A 23887-nucleotide genomic window follows, 5' to 3' on the forward strand; every position below is an offset into this window, starting at 1 on the left:
CTGTTCGGTCATGTCAGTGACCGATGTCCCTGTGTGTCTGTGGGCCGCTGTGCTTATATAATTTACAACAGCTCTGCTTTAGTCATTAAGGGGTGTGAAGGAGCCCCCAGGGAGCAGGAATTTGTCCAAAAGGAGTGTTTATAAAAGGGGATATATTTATGATTTAGTGCCGCAGGAGTGTGCATGAGGTGCACGGCTCAGAAAAAGAGTAAGTACTGTCGAGATATGGTATGATGTGAACGAGAGAAAGAAAGATAGAAGGTGCACAGCTTGCTGAAAGCAGGTATTGTATTGCTATGCTGTTATGATGTTTAAGACAGGAGCGAAGTACAGAAAGAAAGAAAGAAAGAAAGAAAGAAAGAAAGAAAGAAAGAAAGAAAGAAAGAAATACTTTCTGTACATTTCGACAATTCTAAATGTCCTCTCTGATATCAATACAAATCAATACAATTCTGGGAGAAAAAAATGGTTTAAATGTGTCAAATGTAAATGTTTTAGGTTTGTGATATACTCTCCATGTGTATAGCTTTTTAATCCTAGAGTGTAAACTGAGGACGTGACCTCAGCCTTTGCATTCCATAAACGACACAAACGCCCAAGGCACAAATCATTTTTAGATACTTTATTATAAATAGTAAATAGTGCTGTACTGTACACAGAACGTCTCACAACAAAATCATTTTTACGCGGTTGTAAATGGAAATTATACAAAAGAAAGAACATGAATAATGGACACTGTATAAGACTCACTTAAGCACTTATAACAAGACACAACATTTGAACACTAAATAAATAAGAAATGGAACTAGTTCCTGGTGAAAACTAACACATGCAAAAAAGAGAAAACAAAAAACAAAAACGTCAAACTGAATATTGTATTCACTGGCGCTGGAGATTTTTTTTTTTTTGGCTTGATAACACCACAACTACCATTTTGCACCGCTTGACGATTTCCCCTGATTGGTCGATGCACGCAACCCAAAATGAATGACATTGAACAGAGAGAGCATGTTTTATTGTTTGATGATATAATCAGGGTCATTTGATCTGCGTTCATTTACATCACATGAGGTATGAATGTATTGCACTTTCTTTGGGTTGCAGTGGTTTCGCTAGGACTCCGTCCGCACCTTCCTGTGGTCACATTTTCATCTCCTACGACTTTTACAAGCATCGGTGTACGTTTAATATCATTACCCTAAGACATTGTGGTGGAGAGGTCCTCAGGAGACCGTCGCGGCTGAACGCAACACGTTATCGCCATCAGAATCCACCGCTCCACTCCCTATCCAGTTGGCCCCAGAAGCGAAGAGGGGCTCACGGAGTCTGCCTCAGCTTCCATCTCTGCCACTTTTTACAACAACCAAAACACAGAATCTTGAATGTATTTACTTCCCTCTCCCCACCCCTCCTCTTTTCCTCCTTCAGCGTGGACCACGAACCGCGCCAGGTCCTCGGAGCGTGACGTTGACGCATAAGTCAAAGCGAGTGCCAGGTAACAGGAGATGCTGCGCCTTTGGTCCTAATTATTCCAGTCCTACCCCCCGTCCCTCGCCGTCACTTAACCTCCATCTCAATTGGTTTCCTTCCTCGCTGTAGGAGAAACACTTCAGTCCCTTTTTTTTAACCCACCCAGCGTCTCTCCTGCTTGCTGTCCTCGGGGCTGGGAAGGTTTGGCGAAGGCAGTGAGCATGGGAGAGGGGGGGGGGGGGGGCAGTCTCTGGAGATGTATCTCAGACCTGCTCGGGAGAAGCCTCCTGCTCGGGCCGTGTTGGGGGGCTTCATATAATGAAAGGCACCTGAGGAGGAGAAGGAAACACAGATTGAGAGGGTTAGAGAGATTCAGTTTGCTTTTTATTTAGGGGCTTATATCCCCTGATGGAAAAGGGAAAATGTTGGACAGAAATATGTGTGAGAGCAGGTCAGAGTCGGTTTGGATGGATAAGTTTGATGTGAAATAAGAAAACTGCTCGTAGAGGACCTGGGCTCTGCTCCACTGATCAGTAACAACTCTGAATCTGACCTCCAGTGGGACACATGGTTCTAATCCTGGCCTGCCAAGGGCCATAATCGCCCCCTGTTAAAGAGCCCCCTAACCCTTCCCTTGTACACACACACACCTACATGTCTACACTCACATACACACACACACACACACATTTCATCAAACCCACACAGCCTATATGTGGGTCCCTCCCAGGCCCGGCTAAATTAATGACATCAAGATGTTGCCACTGATGTCCACATGCGGTGGTGTACCTCAGATCAGCCCCCGACAACAGTAACATGCACCCCCCCCCCTCCTGTCAAACATGCTCTGGGAAGTGGCTCCTTTCATTTGGCCGGCGATCTATGTTACGCAGGGGTCATTACATGGCTAGCTGAGGTAGACCGAGGGTTTGATGGGGCGAGCTCATCATACGGGGTCACGAAAGGACAGAGGGAAAGTGCGTGCGCTGGGCTGTACGACCTGGACGTGCCTCTGCATCGAGCCACGTGGACAGCCCAGTGATGGTAATGTAAACTGAGGTAACCCGCCAGCTAGCGCTCTTTAACATACATGTAATTTCAGCACAGCCCCTGGGTGATTTGAGACGCTCGCTCATCAGAGACGTCCACGCAATTAACCCGGGTTGTGAGTCAGAGAACTGAGCCTAAGTAGCTAAACCAGCGGAGGGGTCACAAGAGGACATGGCCGCCAATCAATTATACACAATTTGAATTCAATTCTAGGAAATGAGAATCCTTAAAGCAAGCGGTATAAACAGGGTATTTAAAACGCACCTTGCTCTGACTGTACTGTCCGTACTGGTAGGATGGATGGTGGTCCACGGCGTAGGCGGGGGAGCCGTAGGACGGTGTGCAGTAAGACTGGGTGCTGGGAAGGCTGGGCATGCTGGTCAGGCCCGGTAGAGTGTCCAGGCGCTGGGAGCCGTGACAGCTGGCGGCCATGCCTCCGTTGGGCTCCAGGCCTCCGGTCAGCGGGGACAGGGCAAAGTCGCTCTGGGACTGGTGTGGCACTCCACCTGGATTCAACAGGCCCATCACCTGAGGGGGGGAAATACAGAGAAATGGATGATTAATATTTAATTGAATTTTAATAAATGAAAATTCTAAAAAATTATAACTGGGAGTAAATTTGTTAATGAAAAAAAAACAAATCTAAGGCTGCACGACTCGCTCAGAAATACATCTGCCCTGGCTTCTCTCACACGTGTTTTCTCTTCTCTCCGCTCCACTGATACGTTCTGTTTTATTTTACCTTGCTGTGACACCTGTATCATGTTTTACAACTGGAATAGACGGAAAATATCTTTTGTGTAAATGCAATGTGTTGGAAGTAGAATATAAAAAGATTTGTATGTAGAGAAAGATTCTTTTCATAATGTCTCTCCCTTCTAATTTCTGTTATTGCCCCAAATTCACCGTGTCCTTGAGGCCAGGGTAAAGAGGCCAAAGGGCCAAAGGGTACGTGGGAATGAGAGGCAAGGTGTGTTTGTGTATGTGACAGAGCGCTACTGCTCCAATGTGTGGAATCGTGTGTGTAACAGTTTGTGTGTGTGTGTGTGTGTGTGTGTAGTAGGCACTTTTTGCTCTGAAGTCAGGGGTGTAGGGGTATCAGTGATACATCGTGAACAGCTGCACGTAGGTTTGCGTGAGAAGCAAAGTCATGAAAGTGTCTCAAACGTGAAGGTAGAGAGAGAATTACAGTCCATGTGAGAGAAAATAGAGATAAAGCCGAGCAAATACGCTCGAAATAACAAAATAACCCGGAGAGAAAAGTTAAAAAAAGAAGAAACGGCCGAAGAATAAATAACACTGAGTAATGTAAAAACAAGGATTTCACACACACACACACACACACACACACACACTTACGCACACACAAACACATTCACAGCCATGTAACCTCAGGTGCCTTTTCAGGTTGTAATTTATAGTTTGTATGATCTGACCTCACATATTTGACAAACAGCAAAGTGCCTCGACAATAAATCACTTCTGTTACTTCAGGGAATGTGCACACGGCCTCGTGCACTGTCTGTTATAACTATTCGAATATTTCTTCTATCAAATATATATTATCTTAATTTGTATACATGCAGGTGCATAGATTCCCTAGAATACACATTGAATCTGCGCCAGGTTTAAGAAAAAGAGATTACAAACTAAATTAATAAATTATTACATTTATTGATGTTTATCCTCACTAAATGAAACATGCAGGAGTCTGTTGCTGTGTGTTTGTATGAGAGCAAACATAAGTTTGAGTGGCATGTGCGCATGTGCACGTTTGTGCCTTCGTGTCTGCGTCTGATCAACAAGCTCCTGCGTTCATGTCCACAACTGAAACAGCAGCAGTTTCCCCCAACGCTGTGTCTGTTTTGAGGTTGTTCCGCGGATTAGGTCTCAGGGGGGTGCAAATCCCGACCGCTCGCTTCCTTGGTGAGAAAGGATTGTCTTGGTATGCACCAGATCAGCAGTGAGACGCCCGAGACACTCAGCACCACGGGGGAAACCACCGGCCCGACCGCTGTTTTCAAAAGTGGAGCTAACTGCTCAGACAAGAATATCGCCTATCTAAAGTAAACCTTATCCATATCAAAACTCCACCACGCTCTAATGTGACCATATCAGGAGGGAAATGAGCCCCTGCATCTCCAGAAGAGTAGATAGGGTAGAGGAGCTTTTATAGACAAATTTGGAGTTCAGATAACAAGACAAGTCCAGTGAGGGTTTAAAAGAAAATACACAAACCTATGTTAGGGAAACTGTAAAGTTCTTCAAGAGCACAGAGGTCTTCACGTATAAACCATCAATATCATAGAATTTAATCAATTCTCGTTTTAATATCAGGATATTAATTCCACCCTCATCTGTAATAGAGAGAGCCGCATTGCAATATACATTCAAACAGCTGCAATGAATATGTGAATTAAAACAAATTAGCCAACAAAGTGAGTCATTTGCATAAATTACACACTTTGTTACGAGAGGAAAGATTACTTCGTACCAATCAATTAAGACACTGGAACGTTCTGTGATTGCAAATCCAGACGGGGGAAACATTCCGGGCGCGCCGTCCCCTGAGCGGGATGAGCTGTCCGTGGTGTGAGGAGCTGCCCGTTAAGGTTAATGCTGAAACCATCCATGAGGCCGCGGCACCTTTGGCCTCTTTATTGGAGTTAAAGCCACTCGGTGACCCTGTAGGTATGTGAGCCGCAGCCGTACACTCAGTTACAGGACGGCAGCTACGAGCAGGAATGTGAATGCTTAAACAAACTGAAGTACAACTGATGAGTGAGCGCAGTTGAAGCCACCGTGCCGGTAGCTCGCTGCGTGGCATCTCCACTCTCCCGTCTCCCTATATTTGTAGATATCCAATACAAATCCCCAAACAAGGATGTATTTAAAAGTAAACATGATGAGTTTTCTAGAAGCAAAACACATATTTTAGTCACTTACTCCAGCTCATATATCAAAGCAGTCAATTATACCTTCAGCCACAATGGTGCCACCCTCTCCTCTCTGACCGTGCATCCACAGCCACAACAAAGCCCCGCTCTCTTTTTTTCCAACGTATATACATCCTCAGGCATTCAAACAGTTACAAATCGGCCCGAGGCAGTTTTTTTATCGGTGACTAACAGCAGTCTGAGATTCTCTCTCATGGGAATTAGTACCCAGCATGCATTGCATGTGGGCTGGCCACCCTTTGTGGCGGTTAAAAGCTCGTTTTACGCCTGTTAGTCCATCTTCTGGGCCGGCAGGGAGCCACTGATGGACACTGATGACTGTGTAATCGAGCATAATTGTCTTTTCAGTTTTGATTTGTGTCATCATTGGACATCCATACATCTCTCCTCATGTCTGGTCCCCACTGCCTCGCCGGAGACTGACGTGAGCCACATTTCGAATTCATCAAACGAGCCGTCAGAATAAACAAAAATGAAAAGCAACCGTGTTTTTCAGCTTAACAAGATTTCATCAATGTCACCCCAATGACACCTCCGAGGTCACACTGAGGAGTGTGTTAGCCGCACATATGGTGAATTTCCAAACCAGCACGGATCACTAAATGCCTCCTGCTTCCTGGTATAAGGTGTGCGTGTGTGTGTGTGTTTATTTGTGCATAGGCCTATGTCCATGTAGGCAAATAGATATTATAAGATATGTTTCTGTCGTGTGTATCTTTAGCAGATGTAAAGACGAACCTGTGGCGAGAGGCTGTTGCCGATGTTGGAGTTCACGCCGTTGCTGTGGCCCGACGAAGTCACAAAGCTGTCCGAGTATCCTGAGAAGCCGTGACGTCCGGATGACAGGCAGTACGCCGAGCTGGGATCCTGAGAGCCCGCTGACGAGCTGAGGCCGCTCTGGTGCACGGACGTGGGCGGCAGCGGCTGCGGTCTGTGGACTGTGCCGGGCTGCTCGGAGACTGTGGAGAATCAGAACATTCTAGTTAAAAACCTGTGTTGCTAAAATGGGGAAACAAGGCGGCTACTGTTGCTTAAATTCACAGGTTTGTGTGTGTGTTCAGTTGGACGCACTTTGAGCTATGGAAGCAGGAGGGTAAGGGCTGTCGGACAGCTGATAGGACTGCAGGCCTGACATGGCCGACGGAGGGAACCCACTGGGGATGAGGTGGTTGAACGCCATCAGCTGACTGGCTCCAGCTTGCTTCCTCCACCGGGCTCTCCTGTTGCTGAACCACACCTGAGGGGTGACAAGAGTGTTTTCATTTTAACAAACAGATTAACAACATACATCTTCTTCTTTACAGACACGTGTGCTTGGTCCGTGTACATGTATGCTCACATGTGTGCGTGAGGCTTCTCCGACTACAGGGAGCTGAACTGATAGAGATCTTAGCATCTGGAGCGTGCAGTGAAACCACAGACATTATATCTTTGTGGGCTACTGCCAGTCACTGGGTTCAGATAATGCCACAGGGCCAGTTACAGCTGTTAAAGCCTATATTAGCGTACTATCTAAATGAGCCATCTATTTTGAGATCTCTGCGCAGCCCCCTTTTTTTTTTTTTGCAGAGTCCGACCAAAATAAGACGCTGCCCTCGCACACAGTGGGCACAGTGTATCTGTGTTTGTCTGTCTCTGTATGTGCAGCGTTGGGGGAGGCGGGTGCCGGGTCAAGGGTTGTTTGAAAGCGAGGGGGCCATGTCTTATGGTTGTAAGGAATGTGTGGCAACATCCCCGGGCAATTTAACAGCCACATGACACATATCTGTGACAGATCGACACACTGCACTGCCCTGCTGGGGTGTGTGTGTGTGTGTGTGTGTGTGTGTGGGGGGGGGGGGGGGGGGGTTGAGGTCTGAAGAGTGCGTCTGTAAGTGTGTCTAACCTGCACTCGAGCCTCTGTCAGCTTGGCCCGCTGAGCCAGCTCCTCCCGCGTGTAGATGTCGGGGTAGTGTGTGCGCTCGAAGGCCCTCTCCAGCTCCTCCAGCTGCTCCGCCGTGAAGGTGGTCCGACTGCGGCGCTGCTTCCTCTTCAGGGGCAGCCCAGGCTCTGAGTCCACGTCGGAGCCCTCGTCTGAGTGACTGGCTGAAATTGCACAAAACAAACAGACAGACTGTTACTTTAAACATTCAGGGGAGTCCAACTGAGAGAGACTGAGTTGAGCTACAATAGCCAGAAACCAGACAATAGATTATGCTGAGTTGGACACATGGTACAGAGCCACCTCAGATTGTGTCCCTCTGCTCCCTTAAACTCCTCAGTAGTTCCCGAGGGGATCAAAAGCCAGAAGCTGCTTGAACATGGATTAAAGAGGACCCGATCCCTCCGGGGCGTCGATTTCCCTGGGACTCTGAGTCTCTCCCGGTCTTAGCCACGCTGTGCACTGTGCCTGTAGGGTCCCACAGTGGAGAGTGGGCAGCCTCTTTGCAGGTGCATCTTAATCTGTTTGTTCAGTTGAGGGTAGCGGAGAGCGACTGGGTAACTGGGAGACAGCTATTGGGGCCTAATTCAGCAGAAGAGGGAAGTCAATGAAGGCTTGGGACTAGAAACAGAGGACTATTGCTGCGTTTCAGGGGGAGGTTACCCATCTATTAAATAATGATTAGGCTCCACGGCGTAGCGTGACAGCCTGCTATTGTCCGCCATTAAATGTCTGCGATCCCCCCATCTCTTTCTCCGTCATATACTCACAAACATGCATCTGCTGCTGCTGCTGCGTCTGAGCTGTGGGCTTTCACTCAATAAAAGCAGTCTATGACAATGTGTCAAACACAGATGGACACAGAGGCCGAAAGAGCTGGAATCCACTCCCAAATCCACCCCAGAGAGACCTCTTAGACCCTAACGGAGAGGGGTCACTGCACCTTCTCCTCACTTCTGTCTCCACAGCAAACACCTAGACGCTGGGGGAGACTGAACGAGGGAGCCCGAGGCGGCGAGACAGGTGTAAGCAGCAAAAAGGCTTCAGCGGAACACAGAGGCTCGCCTGTTTCCCCCAGACTGCTCATTCTCCCTCTGTAGATTTAAAGATTTAATTAAAAAGTGCCAAGTCAGACATGGGAGGGGGGTAAGCAGGGATCTCCCCCCGCTTGCCTCTGGAGCCTCTGGAGCCGAGGCAGGAAATGTTTGTGCTGGTTGCCGGTGTGTGTTTGACCAGGCATTACACACGGATTTGGTCCCAGGGAATGTTACTGTGGTCCGGATTGCCGGCACACGAGATTATGATGCTGGGGAGACGTCTTTATTAGGTCGGACTCAGGGTGCCACACTGGCATAAAGGCCCATGGTGGGGGAAATGGCTGAAGGCTCAGAAATCCCTCTGGAACATGCGCAGTGAGATTAGGATGTGTTTATATAAGTTTGGATGTGGCCTCAGACCAGTTGGAGTAGAGTTTAGGTTACATCCACACTACCTATGTATTTGTTTGAAAACGCATCAAATCTTGGACAGGGCTGCGTTCACACTTCTCCAGAGTTTTGGAGCATCTAAAATAGAGATTTTTGAAAATGCTTTTTGCCCTGTTTCAGTTTGAAAACAATTATTTTTAGTGGAGAAGGTCCACTTTTGGAAACTATGACGTTAGCACTCTCAACCGCTTACTGATTGGATCTTTTTCACCGATTTATCAGGCTCCTATCACATGACGTTGTGCTGCTGACCCTGTTAATCGGTTAAATTCTGAGACATGCTATCATTTGAGCAGTTCCTGTTTACAAAGGCACGTGCATGCCCAGTGCACGCAAGCAGTCATGTGATATATGGATTCAGATCAAGTTTGAAAACACTGCTTTCAAAAGAAAATGTAGCAGTATGGATGTAGTCTCAAAATACAAGAGGCATGAAAATAAATCTGTTTTGTCTGGATAAGTGTAACTTCCATTAATCAGCAAATAACCAAACACTGTAGGATTAAACTGGGAAGCTAAGTAACAAGTGGTGTCATTGCTATTTTAATGATGGCAGAGACAAGAAAGAAAAAAGACAGAGGACCAATGATGGCGTTGAAACGAAAAAGATTCCTGAGGGAGGGAAGGAGAGCTCATAAAACTCCTCCGAGGAGAAAGCTCCCCATTGGCACTGTAACTCATGTTAACTGCAGGGTGGGGGTGGATCTCTCTTCCTTTGCCCCCTTTATTTCTGTCTTTCCCTCTCTTTTTTTTCTTTCTCTCCTTGTGTTTATTATTAGTAACTAGAGAGAAAACACTCCGTCACAGACTCTCCCTTAATGGCAAATGACAGTGTTGCTTTTGTCATCCTCTGGCTCGCGTTTTCTCTTTTGCGCTCTTCCTCCTCTCACTCTTTGTTGTTCTTTTTTTTCTCTTTTTTTAGAAATGATATGGCCGGGCCTTTGTATCTGCAGCAGGGAAAAGCCTGTGGCAGGGCCAGGACTCTATTGGGCGAATTACCACGCTCCATCTGTAGGAGCCATCAGGGACGCCCGGGCCCGCATTCAGGGGCCTGTCACCTGCCCAGCAGGGGAGTGGGAGGGGGGCTGTAGGGGGAGATGGGGGCTGCAAGGCCAGGGGATGAGTGGGGGAATGAAGGATGGGAGGGAGAAAGGGGGGGCACAAAGGGGTCCGGAGAAGGGCTACTGGGGGATGTGGAGGGGCACAGCAGGGGAGCACCCCTCCGTCCCCTCCCTCCACGGCCTGAGGGGCACAAAGTTGGGGGATGGTGGGGTTGAGGGGGTTGACATGAGTAGGAGATCGGAGGCTGAAGGCACCTGAAGAAGATGATGGGGAAGGGGTGCGGGGTGCCATGCTATGGAAAACGAGGGGGTGCTGGTCATTCTTAAAAGCGGGAGCTGTCCCCTCCATCTCATGCATTCACTTCTCTCCCCTCTTTCTCTTTGCTCACCCGCCACTGCTGCGTCCTCATCTTTGACGTTTTCAAATTGGGGCTCCTACACGCCGCCGTGGATCAGTTTTGAGGCACGCTGACGCAGAGGCGAGCTTGTTCCCACACATTCCCCGCAACAAACGGCAGAAGAGGATAGCAAACACACAAAGGGAGGCCTCGACCTCCTTACTTAAACACCCAAATCAAATTTTACGCTGCAGCTAAAGCACTGGGGAGCTGAAAGTGCTCCATAGCTGCTCACAGTTTGGCTGCGGCTCTGACAAGGATCTTAACAGAAAGATAGATTATTATCCCTCCAGCGGAAATTGGACCTGTTGCAGAATTATACATAAAACAAAAGTATAAAAACGAAGTAAGCTGCAGGTTATCAAACTAATAACAAGCTACTTTAGATATTGGAATGGATAGTGGGCCATTTATTCACAAGGAGGTTGTATGTATCAGAGTTTGGTCGATAGTGCAGAACTCAACAAGTGAATTCAACAGGTTCCTTTTCACTGATAAAATTCAACAAGTGTATTTGCAGGTGTTTTCGTGTCTTCACACAAACAACACAGACGCTCAGGGAGGAACAGATATACGGCCACAGACGAGTGAGGGAAACAGAACCGTTTATCGATCAAGAGGGGAGACTGACAGGCAGCGAAGATAAACTCCAGAGGGTCACAGATGTGAACCGAGGGAACGTCCACTTCCATTAGCTTCACCTGCAGCTAACGGGCCTCGAACAGCCCCCCCCAAAAAAAGAGAAAGAACACAAGTGAGGATTCCAACCGCGAGAATAAAGACTGCTCTTGTTTACGGCAGAGTCTTCAGTGGCCAGCACTTGCCTTGCCAAGCATTCATCCCCCTCCCACCCGCTCAAGAGATGTTAATACGAAGAGACATGCACATGCGCACGGATCTATATATGTGCACACATGTGCATATACATTCAAACACGCAGCCTGAAATGGCAAAAAAATAAAAAAACGAGGTGGAAAAAGTGACAAAGTGTTGTTTTGTCCTCGAATCGAAATGCTGTCCATTGATTTTAAAGCAAGGAATTAGACGGAGAGAAAAAATAAAGAACTGAAGGGATGGGGGATGAAGAGCGGCATTGAGAAAGAGACAGAGAAGCCGAGCATATGGGGCAGTTTATAGTCTTGTCTTGGTAGGGGCTGGCTGGCCCTTCCTCCAGAGGCTGTTAATAGAGAAGGTAATTGAGCTGGTGACATGTGTTCCCAACACAAAACAAAGGGCAGAAGAGACAAATGAACTAGTTATTTGCCCAGGGAAGTAGATCTGGCCCTTTCAGGCCACGGAGCACGGTGCGAGTGGGCCACTGAATAAAATAGTGGCACGCCACATAGAGCCAGAGCGAGCAGATGCACTGGAGGAAAAGAATGGTTAACTGACAGCTTATGGGCTCAGCTGGGGTTAACAGTTGAAGGGGGAAAAAATGGGGAGTGAGTGGGCTGCTCACTTGACTTGCTAAAAAGCCCCCAGGAACCCGCAGCTGCCTGGGAAAGGATGGGGAGGGGGTCAGATACAGAGAATGAGAGAGGGAGATGATGATGTGATGGGCAACGAAAAAATGGAGTGAATGAGCGCAGGAGGTTGGCACTTAACGGACAAAGAGCTATAGCTGGCGATATGACGCGGAGAGATGTATCTCTGTCTAATATCGGTGAAGTGACAAAAAGCCACAAAATGGCCCTGCGCAGCTTTTATGTGTGCCCAGTGTGTGGTGGTTATTATTTAGTTCCACCGTGGTGCGGTTAGGTGACAGTTTCACGGTGGCATTTCCACCCTCGGTGCCGGGACAAAGCTGCAGCACAGGGCCCACGCAGGGCTGCAGCAACAGGCCAGTCTGCCGCACGTTCCACTCGAACGGAGACTAACCAGCTCAGTCCAGCCTCGTTACGGCCACGCAGACAACCCCACCACGCTCCTCATTCAGGATTCTACACTGTAAGACAAAGGTTCATGTGTCGTCCACATCGTTTCCTTCGTGTGACGTCAAGTCTGTCAGTCTTGTCTTTTCTCAAACATTATCATAACCTCCTGTTCCTGGGGCCTGATAGTTTTAACAGTGAAGTGACCCCAGGTTAGCCCCCTGACCTTTTCACAGCTACCGCACGGCGCTGCAGTGAAAAACGGCCTCACCGCTGACCCCCCCCCCCCCCCAAAACAAAACTTCACAGACGCTCAACAGAGAGAGAAGCCGTCATTACATTCCATGCCTCTTTTTTTGTTACCCTACCTACTACACTCGTAAGTTGGGTCTTGCTTTCGGTTTTATGAGCTTTGCACATTTGTGGACATTTTCAACGTCCACTGCAGCACTAAAGCTGCTGTTTGGACTAAAGTTTATAAATGATGTAACTCTGAACACTTATATATTTTTTTAATCCTTATGTTTTGAAGATCTGCTCTTTTTTTAAGTGGATTTCTTTGTTCTGATAGGGGAAAAAAGACATTAATCAAAACAGCAACAGAGTTGTGCTGGCATGTCCATAATGTGCAATGTGCTGGATGAAACAGCTCCACAAAAACTGAGGCTAAACAAAGTTAAGTGATTGACAACGCTGTCTGGCTTTACTCAATTAACTATCCCATTGTGCCTCTCTTTGCAGAGTCCCCTCGCCCCCGACCCTTTTCTCTTCCCACTCCTTTATCCTCCCCATCACAGAGTTTTGCTTGGCTAATACTTCCAAGGAAATAGAGAGCTCTTTTTCTGCTGGGGCTCCTCTCCTTGACCTTCCATTGCTCGGCACTTCTCTTTCAGTCACTTCACGGTGTCTCTGGGGTTAGTGGGGAGAATGTGGAGAGTACATCAGCACCAAGGGGCCGGCTCGGGGCAGGACCCCGGCCCATTACTTCAAAGTTGGCCTGCATTCATTAATTGTCCTTTGAATTAATATTGGAGGATCACAATGTGGGTGCCAACAGAGAAAGAGGCTTTAATGAAGCATAGAGTCGGCATTCACTTGCAGATCAGCTAGTGTGTTTGTTTTTTTTCTTTTCTTGAGAAAGACAGAGCCTTGAGAATCATGTCGACACTGAGTATTTATACTTTAGAAGCAACTATCTGTCTATCTATCCATCTATCAATCTAGCTATCTATCTATCTATCTATCTATCCATCTATATAACATCACAACCTAACAAATTCACTTTGAATTCGATTTTTTTTTTTCTCGAGTAGTCCACTGAGCTAAACCCGCATTATAAACATTATTAACAGGAAAATCCCGAATATAAATTTCTCCTGGGAGGAAAATGGAAGTGTGTCTGCAGCAGACATTCCTCCGATTGGATGGAGGCCTTCTGTCTCCTGTAACCAGCCTCGTCTAACCCTCCAATCTTTCACTTATTCACCGTGGAAATGCAGGGACCCCTAACAAGCCAGAATCAGCGTCTACCTCTGTTTACAGCTGCGGGTTATTGCAATGCTGCTCTGTTGCTTCCCCCCCCCTCCCCCCTCCCCCCCTGGGTGTGTGTGTGTGTGTGTGTGTGAGAGAGAGAGAGAAAAGTGTCTGTTTATATTCATATTTGTCTCATGAGAGCAGAAGTTAGGAAAACATCAAATCAGATTAGATGGCTCAGATGTGGTGCAAATTTGCTAACAAAGTTCACAATCTGAGCGTGGATTAAATAAAACATTCTGACTTGCCTCAGAACATCGTACAGTCCAAACGGCGCAAATATGATCTTTCCGCTCCGAATATTCCTCTCGCTAAATCCACGCAAAAAAGTCACGGGGAGCCACTCACCCAGTTTATTTACACAAACAAAGTCCCACTCAGCTCCGTCGACAAAAGCTGCTAAATCTTTCATGTTTTGTCAGCACTTGATTCCTCCTGTCCCTCTGGCTATTTGCCTGCCTCCGGACAATGGGGGCAGGAGAATGGCAGCAGATTGTTGGAATGCACCTCAATGAAACCAATTATTACATGTTGACTGCGTTCACCATGGCAGATTTGAAAGAACTGGGCTCATTCAATTTGGCACCGCAGGATTCCCTTTAAAGAAAAGTTATCCCTTTGACTGTTTGTATTTCTGAGCTTTCCCCCCCCCCCCCTCTCCCTTTCACCCCCACTGCCATAAATTGATCCTGTGAGAGTGGCTACTCCTCTTTTATGACTTTGGTTACTTTAATTAGTTAAATGAGGCCAAAGTGCTAACAGTAATAAATAGATTTAAGGATGCTATCAATTAATTCAACCGCTCGCGGAAAAAGAAAAAAAAAATACTTGACACCACTGGATTAAAATCATACACCAAAGTTACACTGAGCTGGATACACTCCTGCTCTATGACCAAATGGGACAAAAATTAAATGACACAGAGTATTCTCTCGCACATAGCTCAGCCGTGCATGCTTTTTAGGTTCTGTACACAGGAATGAGTTCACTCCACACAGCTCAACAGTTGAGGAGATGCAGGAACTCTGCATCAGCCTCATCCCAAGCAGCAAGTACCCTTTTCCCACAATATTCCAGCCCACTTGCCATGCAGACCTGGGGCTGCCCAGTATACTTTATCCCACAAACCTCAGCAAGTCCCTTTTCCCAGACAAATAAATCTAAATGAGTCAGCTTTGATCTTAGCACTTAAGGGAAGCCAACAATAGTGGTAGAGGAGAAAGGGGCAGAGAGCAACAGGCCCTCTCCCCGCCGCAACAATAGCCTCTGCAAACACCTACTTAATCAATATTTGGCCAGAAGACACTCTCCCAGTCCCCAAAAACCACGCTTTTCACATTCTAATGAAGTGCCATAAAAGAGGAAAAACAACAACAACTTCCACAAAGAGACACAAGAATGAAATAGTGCTGTTGCGTATATCAGTGAGGGGAAAGACTCTCGGAGCTGATTGTATGCAAGAGGTCATGTTTTTGATGCAAGATTAACTAATGTCATATGTTCTCTTCGAAATAATCAATGTGCCAAAAAAGTATGAATTAAAGAAGAACACATTACCATCCTCGCATAATTTCTGTGAGTTCTGCTAAACACCTATTCTTTAAGCTTGAAAAAAAAAATTAACTGGCAACAATGCTAATTAAATTCATTTAACAGCAGGGATCCAAATGAATTGATCCTGTTTATTGATCAGACAGGTTATTTACAATCCTAAGCGTCTAAAATGATTTATTTGTTTTGTGCATGTATAGATGAGCTGCAGCAGTGTTTAGGGATGTGTCTCGCCGCGGGGAGAGGGAGAGGGAAGTGGCCACAGATACTGGATGAATGTGTGCGCCCTGGGCGGAAAGGAAAGGGGCGGACTCTGCCCGAGATGAAAGTGGAGAGAAATAAAAGGTTTGGGATTTAATCTAGTGGAGAGAGGGGTTTCCCCTGCGCCCACTGACTGAAGGCGTCGTGCTCACTGCTCAAAGACTGTGTCAAAAAAAAACAAAAAAAGGCTCCGTGCGCAAAAGCAACGGTACCGTTCAATTTGATTACGCAAAGAGGCCTGATGTGAGTTTAACACATTTTGCACAAACATCGTGCACTTGAAGCTGTTGCCAGATGTATTAACTTAATGTTTATATAGTTTTTTCTGCAGAACTAAAGTTATCATCTTTAACAGACTAAAACCAAAACCCAAATAAAGCCGCAGCAGGGAAAAAACACTGAATAAATCAGTGGGTAAAGACGCGATATTGCAAAAACATTACGACCATTTCTTGAGTGTTCATCAATAATTAACTATAGATTTCATTGTGGCCCCAACAGCAACCCTCGTCAGTTTCCACATCGTAAATCAACAGGTGTTCAGCAGTTTCCCCCGTTTTCCTTCTCAATACAAACTGTAAACATGTGCAGAAAGCGCACAGATTGGCACTTTTTTTGGGGAGCATTCTATAAACCAAGTGGCACTGGGGCCTTTTGGTTGTCCCTGAATAATTCATCGCTCATTGCGGGTTCATAATGTCTTCTCCGGGCCCTTTGTCTGCGCACTTTTTTCTCCCTTTCTTTTCCTATTTTGAAAGGGCCTGGCGTCTTTTTCTTCACCACTGAGCCGCTCACTGGAGTTTGGCTTTTGTGTGCGTCAAACTGAGGTGTGAGCCTCAATGGACTCTCCCTGCTTTGTCCCCTGAAGTTCATCCCCACGAGTCCGATGGAGTGTGATTAAATAAATAAATAAAAAGTTTCTCAAGCTTGAAAGTTTGACAAATGTTTGATTATCGACTTAAAATAAATCTCTTGACATTCGTTTAATCTATAGGAAACTTAAATTATAGGCAATTAAACCAAAAACGGTGCGCAATTTTACATGCGTAGAAGTTCTATTATCATTATGATTGCTATTATTATTATTATTATTATTATTATTATGAAGTTTACTATTTACACCTAACATGTTAATTGCAACTGATGACCTAACCCAGGAATAAAAACATCTAGAACCTTTCACAACCTGAATATTCCTGTTCAGCGCGTTCACAGATGTATTCTGGAGACTGTAAGAGACACACTGCAGCTAGGTAAAAGAAAAACACCATGACTGATGAACTCACATCTGTCTCCCAGAATCCCGTCAATGCTGTGTTTTGTGCGCGGTTCGTTTTCCTCCATCTCCCTCTTCACCACCTCCTCATCATCCTCATCCTCAGCGACCCCGCCGAACTTGGAGCGCATGATGCGGCTGATGGCGCTCACTGATAGAACAAGGCAGAAGTTTGGACATGGAGAAGTTAGTGGATACAGTTGATACAAATCAAGCAAAACAAATTTAATTCTCCATCCAAAGCGTAACGTGTCCAAATAAAAAATTATGTTCAAAAGATAAGAGGGAGCATTTTCATTTTGTCCCTTTTTTCATTTAAAATATTTCGAAAATAAGTCAGTTTTTTAAGTATAATGTTTAAACTGTTCTTCTTGGTGATCACACGTTTGAAACATTCTCCAACCTGAGGGGACGTTGTTCCTGTCGCAGATTCCATCTTTCAGTAACTTGTCCCTGATTTCCCAGCTGAACATACCCGGGTTCTCTGACTTGTACTCCTCGATTTTCTTGTCCACCTCTGGAGCAGCGGTTTGCTTTGGTGAGAGGAAGAAGAGAGGAAAAGTTGTTTGAGTTCACTTGTCGTATCTTTTTTTTTAATTATTATTATTCCAGGCCTCAATTATCGGCGAGAAAGACACGTTTAATTATTTACTGGCCTTAAGATTTAGTGTGACAATGCAAACGCAACCCAATAATTCACAGTCATTGTGCCACAGAGGCTATAAAGTCAAACTCCATCAACTTTTACGCACTTGCACATATTGTAAAGCATTTTGCCTCAGAGGTCCACTTGAACTACACGACTTTTAACCAGCTCTGTTACTTATTTATAAGCACATAGAATATTCCATTTAATTAAGTTGAAACCTTTTAAATAAAGTCTCCATCTTAATATGGCAACTGCTGCTGTATAAACGACATTTTAAGGCATATATTAACTAGGTCATTTTACGGTTTTCAGTCCACCGGTCGTGTCTCTCACCTTTGGCTTGCTGCCTCCGATGGCCCCCGGCCGGATGGAGCCGGTCTCCTGGTACCGGCAGAGGATCTTGGAGACGCAGCCGTGGGACACCCGCAGCTGCCGGGAGATTACGCACGGCCGGACACCGTGATGGGCCATCTCCACGATCTTATGGCGGATATGGTTGGGGAGAGGTCGGCCGTTTATGAAGACGCCGCCGAGCTGGTTGACCCGACCCTGTCCTAACGGAGTGGAGACTGGAGACATGTGTAGGACGGTTTAGTCGGATGAAAACTCGTAACTTGGATTTAAAATATGGCTCTTGCATTTGTTTTTTAAATAACCCTAAAATAACTCTGCTGACTGTATTTTTTTTTTCTAATGGTTAGAAGCAACTCACACATTTAATTATTTTTGAAGTATAATCTAACATGCAAAATAAAGTTAGATATGGCATCAAATATTTCTAAATAATCACGTCATCATTCTTACATGCAATACGCTATGTTGACTTTTTAAACATCTGAAATTGTTCTTAAATACAGGGTCAAAGAAATAAGAAAAAAAAACGAGAAACCAACTCGGAAAAGACTAAAATAGTATAGAATTATGTACAAATATTCAAATGTGAGATTAGGATGAGGCGTGATACAATATATACATTCATATATAGGCCTATACTGGCTATTTGGAAATGGTGCTCATTTCTTTATCAAATTAACATGCATTCAAATTTGAAAGATGAAATGAGATAGTCGATAATAATATTTTTTGTGTGTTTACATCATGTCTGAGGTCGATCTCGACAACTTTGCTTAAGTTTTCTAACAGTTAAATTAGCGCTGAAACTTTGAGCAGCAACTGGTGGTGGGGTCTTACCTTCCAGAGAGTATCCTCCCCGCGGGAAGTTCTGGTGAGGACTCGGTCTCATCATCCTCGGTAAACCTCCTGCCAGCGCTGTCATGGCTCCTGACTCTCTGTCAGGTTTCACACTGGAAACAGAACTACCTCTGCTTTTCTTTTTTTTTAATCCGACAAAATAACCTTCTGTAAATTGCAAAATCTCAAAACTTCGCTGCAGACGCGACGCAGCCTCCCTTTTGCTGCGAGTAACAGGTTGTGCCAGACCCGGAGACAGAAAGGGGGAATCCCTCAGAGACGAGTGTATCCGGAGGTGGATGCGCGCTCAGGTGAGAGGTAAGAAGTCAAACGGCAAGTCGCTGACAGTCCTCGAGGCTTGAGTGGGCGCTTTGAGAGGATGGATAGCAGGCAAATATTTTATCTGTGCTCGCTGTCCCCTCTGACTCCGCGCTGCGCCCCCTGATTGGCCAAACACCCGGACGTTTGGAGACCACAGGAGCTCTGTGATTGGACAGCAGGGGCTCTCTTCTGTCTGGATTGACCTCACGAGGTCAGTTTGTCGTGTCACAAGCTTCAAACTTTGTGTGCACAACTTTTTATCAAAAGCCACAATCACCTGAGGGAAGAAACATCTGATTTGATATACTTTCTTGTGTCACCTGAGAAATATGGACTGATATTTTGATGGTCTGGATGAGAAGGAAGTTTGATGACGTGAAACTTGATCAAGGAGGAATAAAGGGACACGTGGATTTGGAGAGTTTACAATTAAATAAAGTCAGATAAAGTTATAAAGTTGAAAAGAATAATTTTTTCCAAGCAAAAATATTATTTTGAGAATTGAGAAATTAATGACTAATAATTCCCTGGTACACACACACAAACTCTCTCTCACACACACACACTCTCAAACACACACACACACACACGAACACACACACTAACTTAATGTTAGTGAAAGAATAATTTAGGCTCATTAATAATTCTAATATCAGCGCAATAAAGTGGCCAAGTTGCTGTTGTTAGTACGTTGACGTAGGTCTGTTTTTATTTTTACTTGACATCAAGCATCATCATTATCATAACTATTATAATAAAAATTATTATTAGTAATTTAATAGATTTAAAACAACAAATGAAATGAGTTAAGTGAAACTTATTGATAGAAGGTATGTGCATGCAATCAAATAACTTGTGGCCGTGTAATGTTTTTAGCTTATTATTATTATGATTATTGTTATTATCATTATTGTTTCAATCATTGGAGCCCTAGGGGGTTCACTTCCTGTGTTGTCCTTCAGTCTATTATCCACACTGTAAAAAGTTATTAATATTATTATATATTACAATCAAATTGATACGAATTATAGTATATAGTATGTATATGTATATACTATACATATATAATGCTAAAAGTGATGCTAAAAGTGATGCCAGAAGTTAATTTTCCATGCGAGGATTTTTTCCCGAATTAGAATTGATTCAGGAAGAAAAGTCAATTCGGGAAGCGTCACCTAACTTTCCTCAAACACTGAAACCTTTAAGGCAGATTATTTTGCCCAGACAATAGAGGAATTCTGGACGTGGAGATGCATAAGGATCTAATTTTTTCTTCCACGAGTTCCGCCGCCTCCTACGCAGAGAGGCAGCGCTGCACGGTCATCCAGCAGTTGCACTAATTCAACAATAGGTGCTGTGCGGACGCGTGGTTGAGCCACACGGCGGTGTAACACATCCGTGCAAATGCTCGATTATGGACATAGAAGCACATGAGCGATCATTTGACTTCTCTGCAGCTTGTAAAGTTTTGATAATCATGATAATTAGGCGTGTTTAATTGACCGATGCTTTTTTCCCCTCAACTCCCTCCCTCAGGAGGAAGAGTGACTCCGATGTGAGGCCTCCTCCTCCTCATCCCTTCATTCTGGTTGGTCATGACCTCCGTATCAGACGAACTGATGCATCACCAGGAGCTGACCCTCTGGCTGATAATAACTTGATCACCATGTTTGTCAAAACTTGCTGCATTATTGTGTATAGTAAATAAAAGTGTATTGTCACAGCCTCATGCAGATGTCAGCTCAGGCTTCTTTGTGAAAAATGTGAATAAGCAAATCCAGCTGTTTGTTGAGGTGCTACTGGGGAGACCGATTTAAAAAAAAAGCAGAACCCTCCCCCCCCCCCCCCCCCCCGGACACGATGCAAAATCACAATTTTCCATCTTTGTTTTGCTGAAATACTTCTCAACTTTATCACAGCAGAGGGTCGTTTTTCTTTTTCTTTCATGACTCTATCCCTCAGCGTGTGGGTGTATGTTTTTATTCTTTCTATATGAGACAGAAAAAAATGAAGTAATGGACACAGAACATGTGGAAACATTATATGTCCATAAAAGAAGGAGTTGGGGGGTTATCACACTAAAGTTTGCCTATCATGAAAAGGATATTGGATCTACCATGGCAAATCAATTAGCCCAGAGAGGTAAGCTGAGTCAGAAATGTGCTGTGGTGGAAAAGACCAAACGCACTCGAAATAAGGAACAAAACGGCCCCAAAAAGAAAGAGTGTGTTGCAAGGACCCGACACACACACAGAATAAGCCGGCGGCTTTGGAGGCTATATTTCTAAACATTGGAAAAAACACAATAATTTGCTCTGCCTCCACTAAAGATAAAGCTATAGTCTAATAGCCTATAGGCAGTTCTGATCTAGGCTGTTACCCGGGAGAGATAAGGTCCTATACACTGCATCTGACCAAAGCTTATTTAGACTGGAAACAATCTCCATTCTCTCCAGAGCCACTTGCAACATGACTCAGTATTAACGATAAGCACGGCAACAAGATCAAATGTAGATAGACATTTCGAGGCAATCAAATCATCAGTGTGATTTTCTGAGTATAAACTGCTATATAAACACACTTCTACTCATTTAGAAAGAATCTGTCATGCACTCCTCATGATAGATACTATAACTGCAGCAGGTCTAACTGACTGTGACACACACAGTGATAGATACCTTGTGTTTATCACACTCATTTGCATTATTCATAGGGTTCAGCTCAAATAATTGTTTGGCTGTTAAACAGCATGTGTTTATCCTTTATTAGTCTTCTGAGAATAACAGCACTGCTGTGAGGTAATTTTGAACAATGTGCCATATTATGAGATTCTACACTGCGGAAACCCTCACACGGCCAATCACAGCCGAGGCTGCGGCACAGTGTGATAAATAAAAACTATATCTCTGCATTACTGCAAAAATTCATTTGGAAACAATGAGCAATGCTGTTTCTCTGCTGCACTGCCTCTAAATAAAAAGCTGGGGTGTAAAGTGTCCTCCTCTGAAATACTGTCTTCATTCAACAAGTTTCCCTTTATTATTCTTGTGTTACTCTTGTGCAGTATAAAGCTAAATGAGAACACAGGTTTCTATGTTAGGGCTGGAAGGAGAATTTGAATGACTCTTTTAACGCAATTCAACAATCTGATTCATTTCATTTCACATCCGTTTAGTTTGACGTTCTACCTGCAGCAGTTCAGCGCCCACAATGCAAAAAGAGCTTTGCATCACAAAGACTACAGAGCGAACGCTGTTTGAAACAGGAGAAACAGATTAGAAGAGAGGCCGTGTGTGGCGAGATAGGCATCTGTGAAACGTTGTATCTTCAGAATAAGGAAATCCTGTGACTTGTAGCCTTGGGGAGTTACTTTTACAAGGTGCCTCCAAAAGGTGCACTGTCTTTCCAATGTATCTGATCTTATCAAATATATGTGACCCACAACTTTTCAGGTAGGGAGATTCAAAGGGACTGCAGTTATCATAACAAAGGCCCACTGGGTGCATCCAGGTGTGAGGGAGAAGATAAGAAAAACTGAAGCGTTAGCCATGCGGCCTGTCGGCATGCAGGGTGATTTCAATCATTCAGTGAATGAGGACCAAAAACACTGTGCTAATAGTTTATGGTCCCATGATGAACACGGAGCGTTACCTCCACTTAGATTATTATCTGTCTGAAACACTGAGGCCTAACCTGTGACTGACAGAGGAAGATTTCCTACCCCCCCACCACCACCACTGCATCCATTTTAATAGAAAGCTGGGATAGCTCAAGAGATATTTGAGACTTAGCATATACCATTATCATTATATGCTTATCTACAATAAAAATGTAGCTTGCAGAATTTTTACTTTTTGTTATGGGCACAACACAATCTATATGTAAAATATCAATATGTCGTATATATGAATCTCAGAGTGTGAGCGTTGTACTTGATCTCACATTTTCAATCCTATATGATATCCTGGATCCTTATTCTCGATTGCATTTAATAGCAGTTGGAAGTGTTACTGTAAAATCTTTAAAACCAAGATTAAAACATATGCCTCTCTACCCTGACTTTTGATGAAGTATAATTTATAGACATCATTTTATTGCATCTTAATTTTATTCAAACTACTGCCCATTAATATCTTAGTATATGTTTTTATTACTTTCATTTTGTCTATGTATGTTTTAAACTTGTTTTTGTTCTTCTGAAGATCTTGTAAAATCTATTTTACGCTATCCCCTTGTCGGCATTTAGTTAGTTTTGTCTATTCTTGGCTCATCAGTCAATTGTGAAGCACTTTGAACTAACATGTATAAAAGCTGCTATACAAATAAAGGTGGATTTATTCATGTCAGAAACTGACAACTCAACTTCCCAGCATGATTTATCAGTGAGCCTATTCCAACAAGTAGTAAAAACAGTTATTTACCCTGTTTTGATAAAATTATTATATATTATATATATATTAATTACTTTTTCAGCTATCACACTGTAGTAAAATCATTAATTGCACGTGACTGAAATCCAGTTGGACACTAGATGTTACTGCCCAACTCTAAATACCATCACTATGCAAACGTGCATGCATTGGCCACAAGAGGGCACTTTTTGGCTTAGTGTATGGGGACTCATTGTACAATTCATACTGTATGTTATCTGATACATTGAAGGCCACCATAATACTTCTTACATGAATATTTCTCTAATCAGACTCCTCTTCACAGTAAATGAAGAGGTGAACTAACATAGAAATCAGGGTGTGTGGTATATTACTTCTGTAAAGCTGAGAGGGTTGTATTTCTGAACAGTCAGTCGGGAGGAGGGAATATTTGACTGCTGAAAGGTGTCAGAATCAGAATTGAGTTTATTGCCAAGCGGATTTACAAATACATTGAACT

General features: G+C 44.4%; 1 protein-coding gene across 2 annotated transcripts; it reads right to left on the bottom strand.

Moving 5' to 3' along the window:
* Window positions 1–1781: 1781 nt before the first annotated feature.
* Window positions 1782–18761, bottom strand: pax3a (paired box 3a). Of its 2 annotated transcripts, XM_053438085.1 has the most exons (9): window positions 18677–18761; window positions 17819–18054; window positions 17240–17369; window positions 16847–16987; window positions 7363–7562; window positions 6549–6714; window positions 6216–6436; window positions 2785–3048; window positions 1782–1799 (listed from the first exon to the last, which is right to left on the bottom strand). In XM_053438085.1, exons 1-9 carry the CDS (start codon window positions 18759–18761, stop codon window positions 1782–1784), a joined length of 1461 nt encoding a protein of 486 aa, XP_053294060.1. The 2 variants fall into 2 exon arrangements, with proteins under 2 accessions (XP_053294060.1, XP_053294061.1); XM_053438086.1 differs by lacking the exon at window positions 2785–3048.
* Window positions 18762–23887: the final 5126 nt, after the last annotated feature.

The sequence above is a fragment of the Pleuronectes platessa genome, chromosome 13, assembly GCF_947347685.1.
Source record: "Pleuronectes platessa chromosome 13, fPlePla1.1, whole genome shotgun sequence".
Lineage (NCBI taxonomy): Eukaryota > Metazoa > Chordata > Actinopteri > Pleuronectiformes > Pleuronectidae > Pleuronectes > Pleuronectes platessa.

What these genes read in the sequence shown, in the direction of transcription:
- pax3a (XM_053438085.1), bottom strand. Translation starts at nt 18,761, where the DNA reads ATGACAGCGCTGGCAGGAGGTTTACCGAGGATGATGAGACCGAGTCCT. An exon ending in GGGAGGATACTCTCTGGAAG is followed by an intron (nt 18,055 to 18,676) that starts GTAAGACCCCAC and finishes ACATGTCTCCAG; the next exon opens with TCTCCACTCCGTTAGGACAG. An exon ending in TCCTGCTTCCATAGCTCAAA is followed by an intron (nt 6,437 to 6,548) that starts GTGCGTCCAACT and finishes GATTCTCCACAG; the next exon opens with TCTCCGAGCAGCCCGGCACA.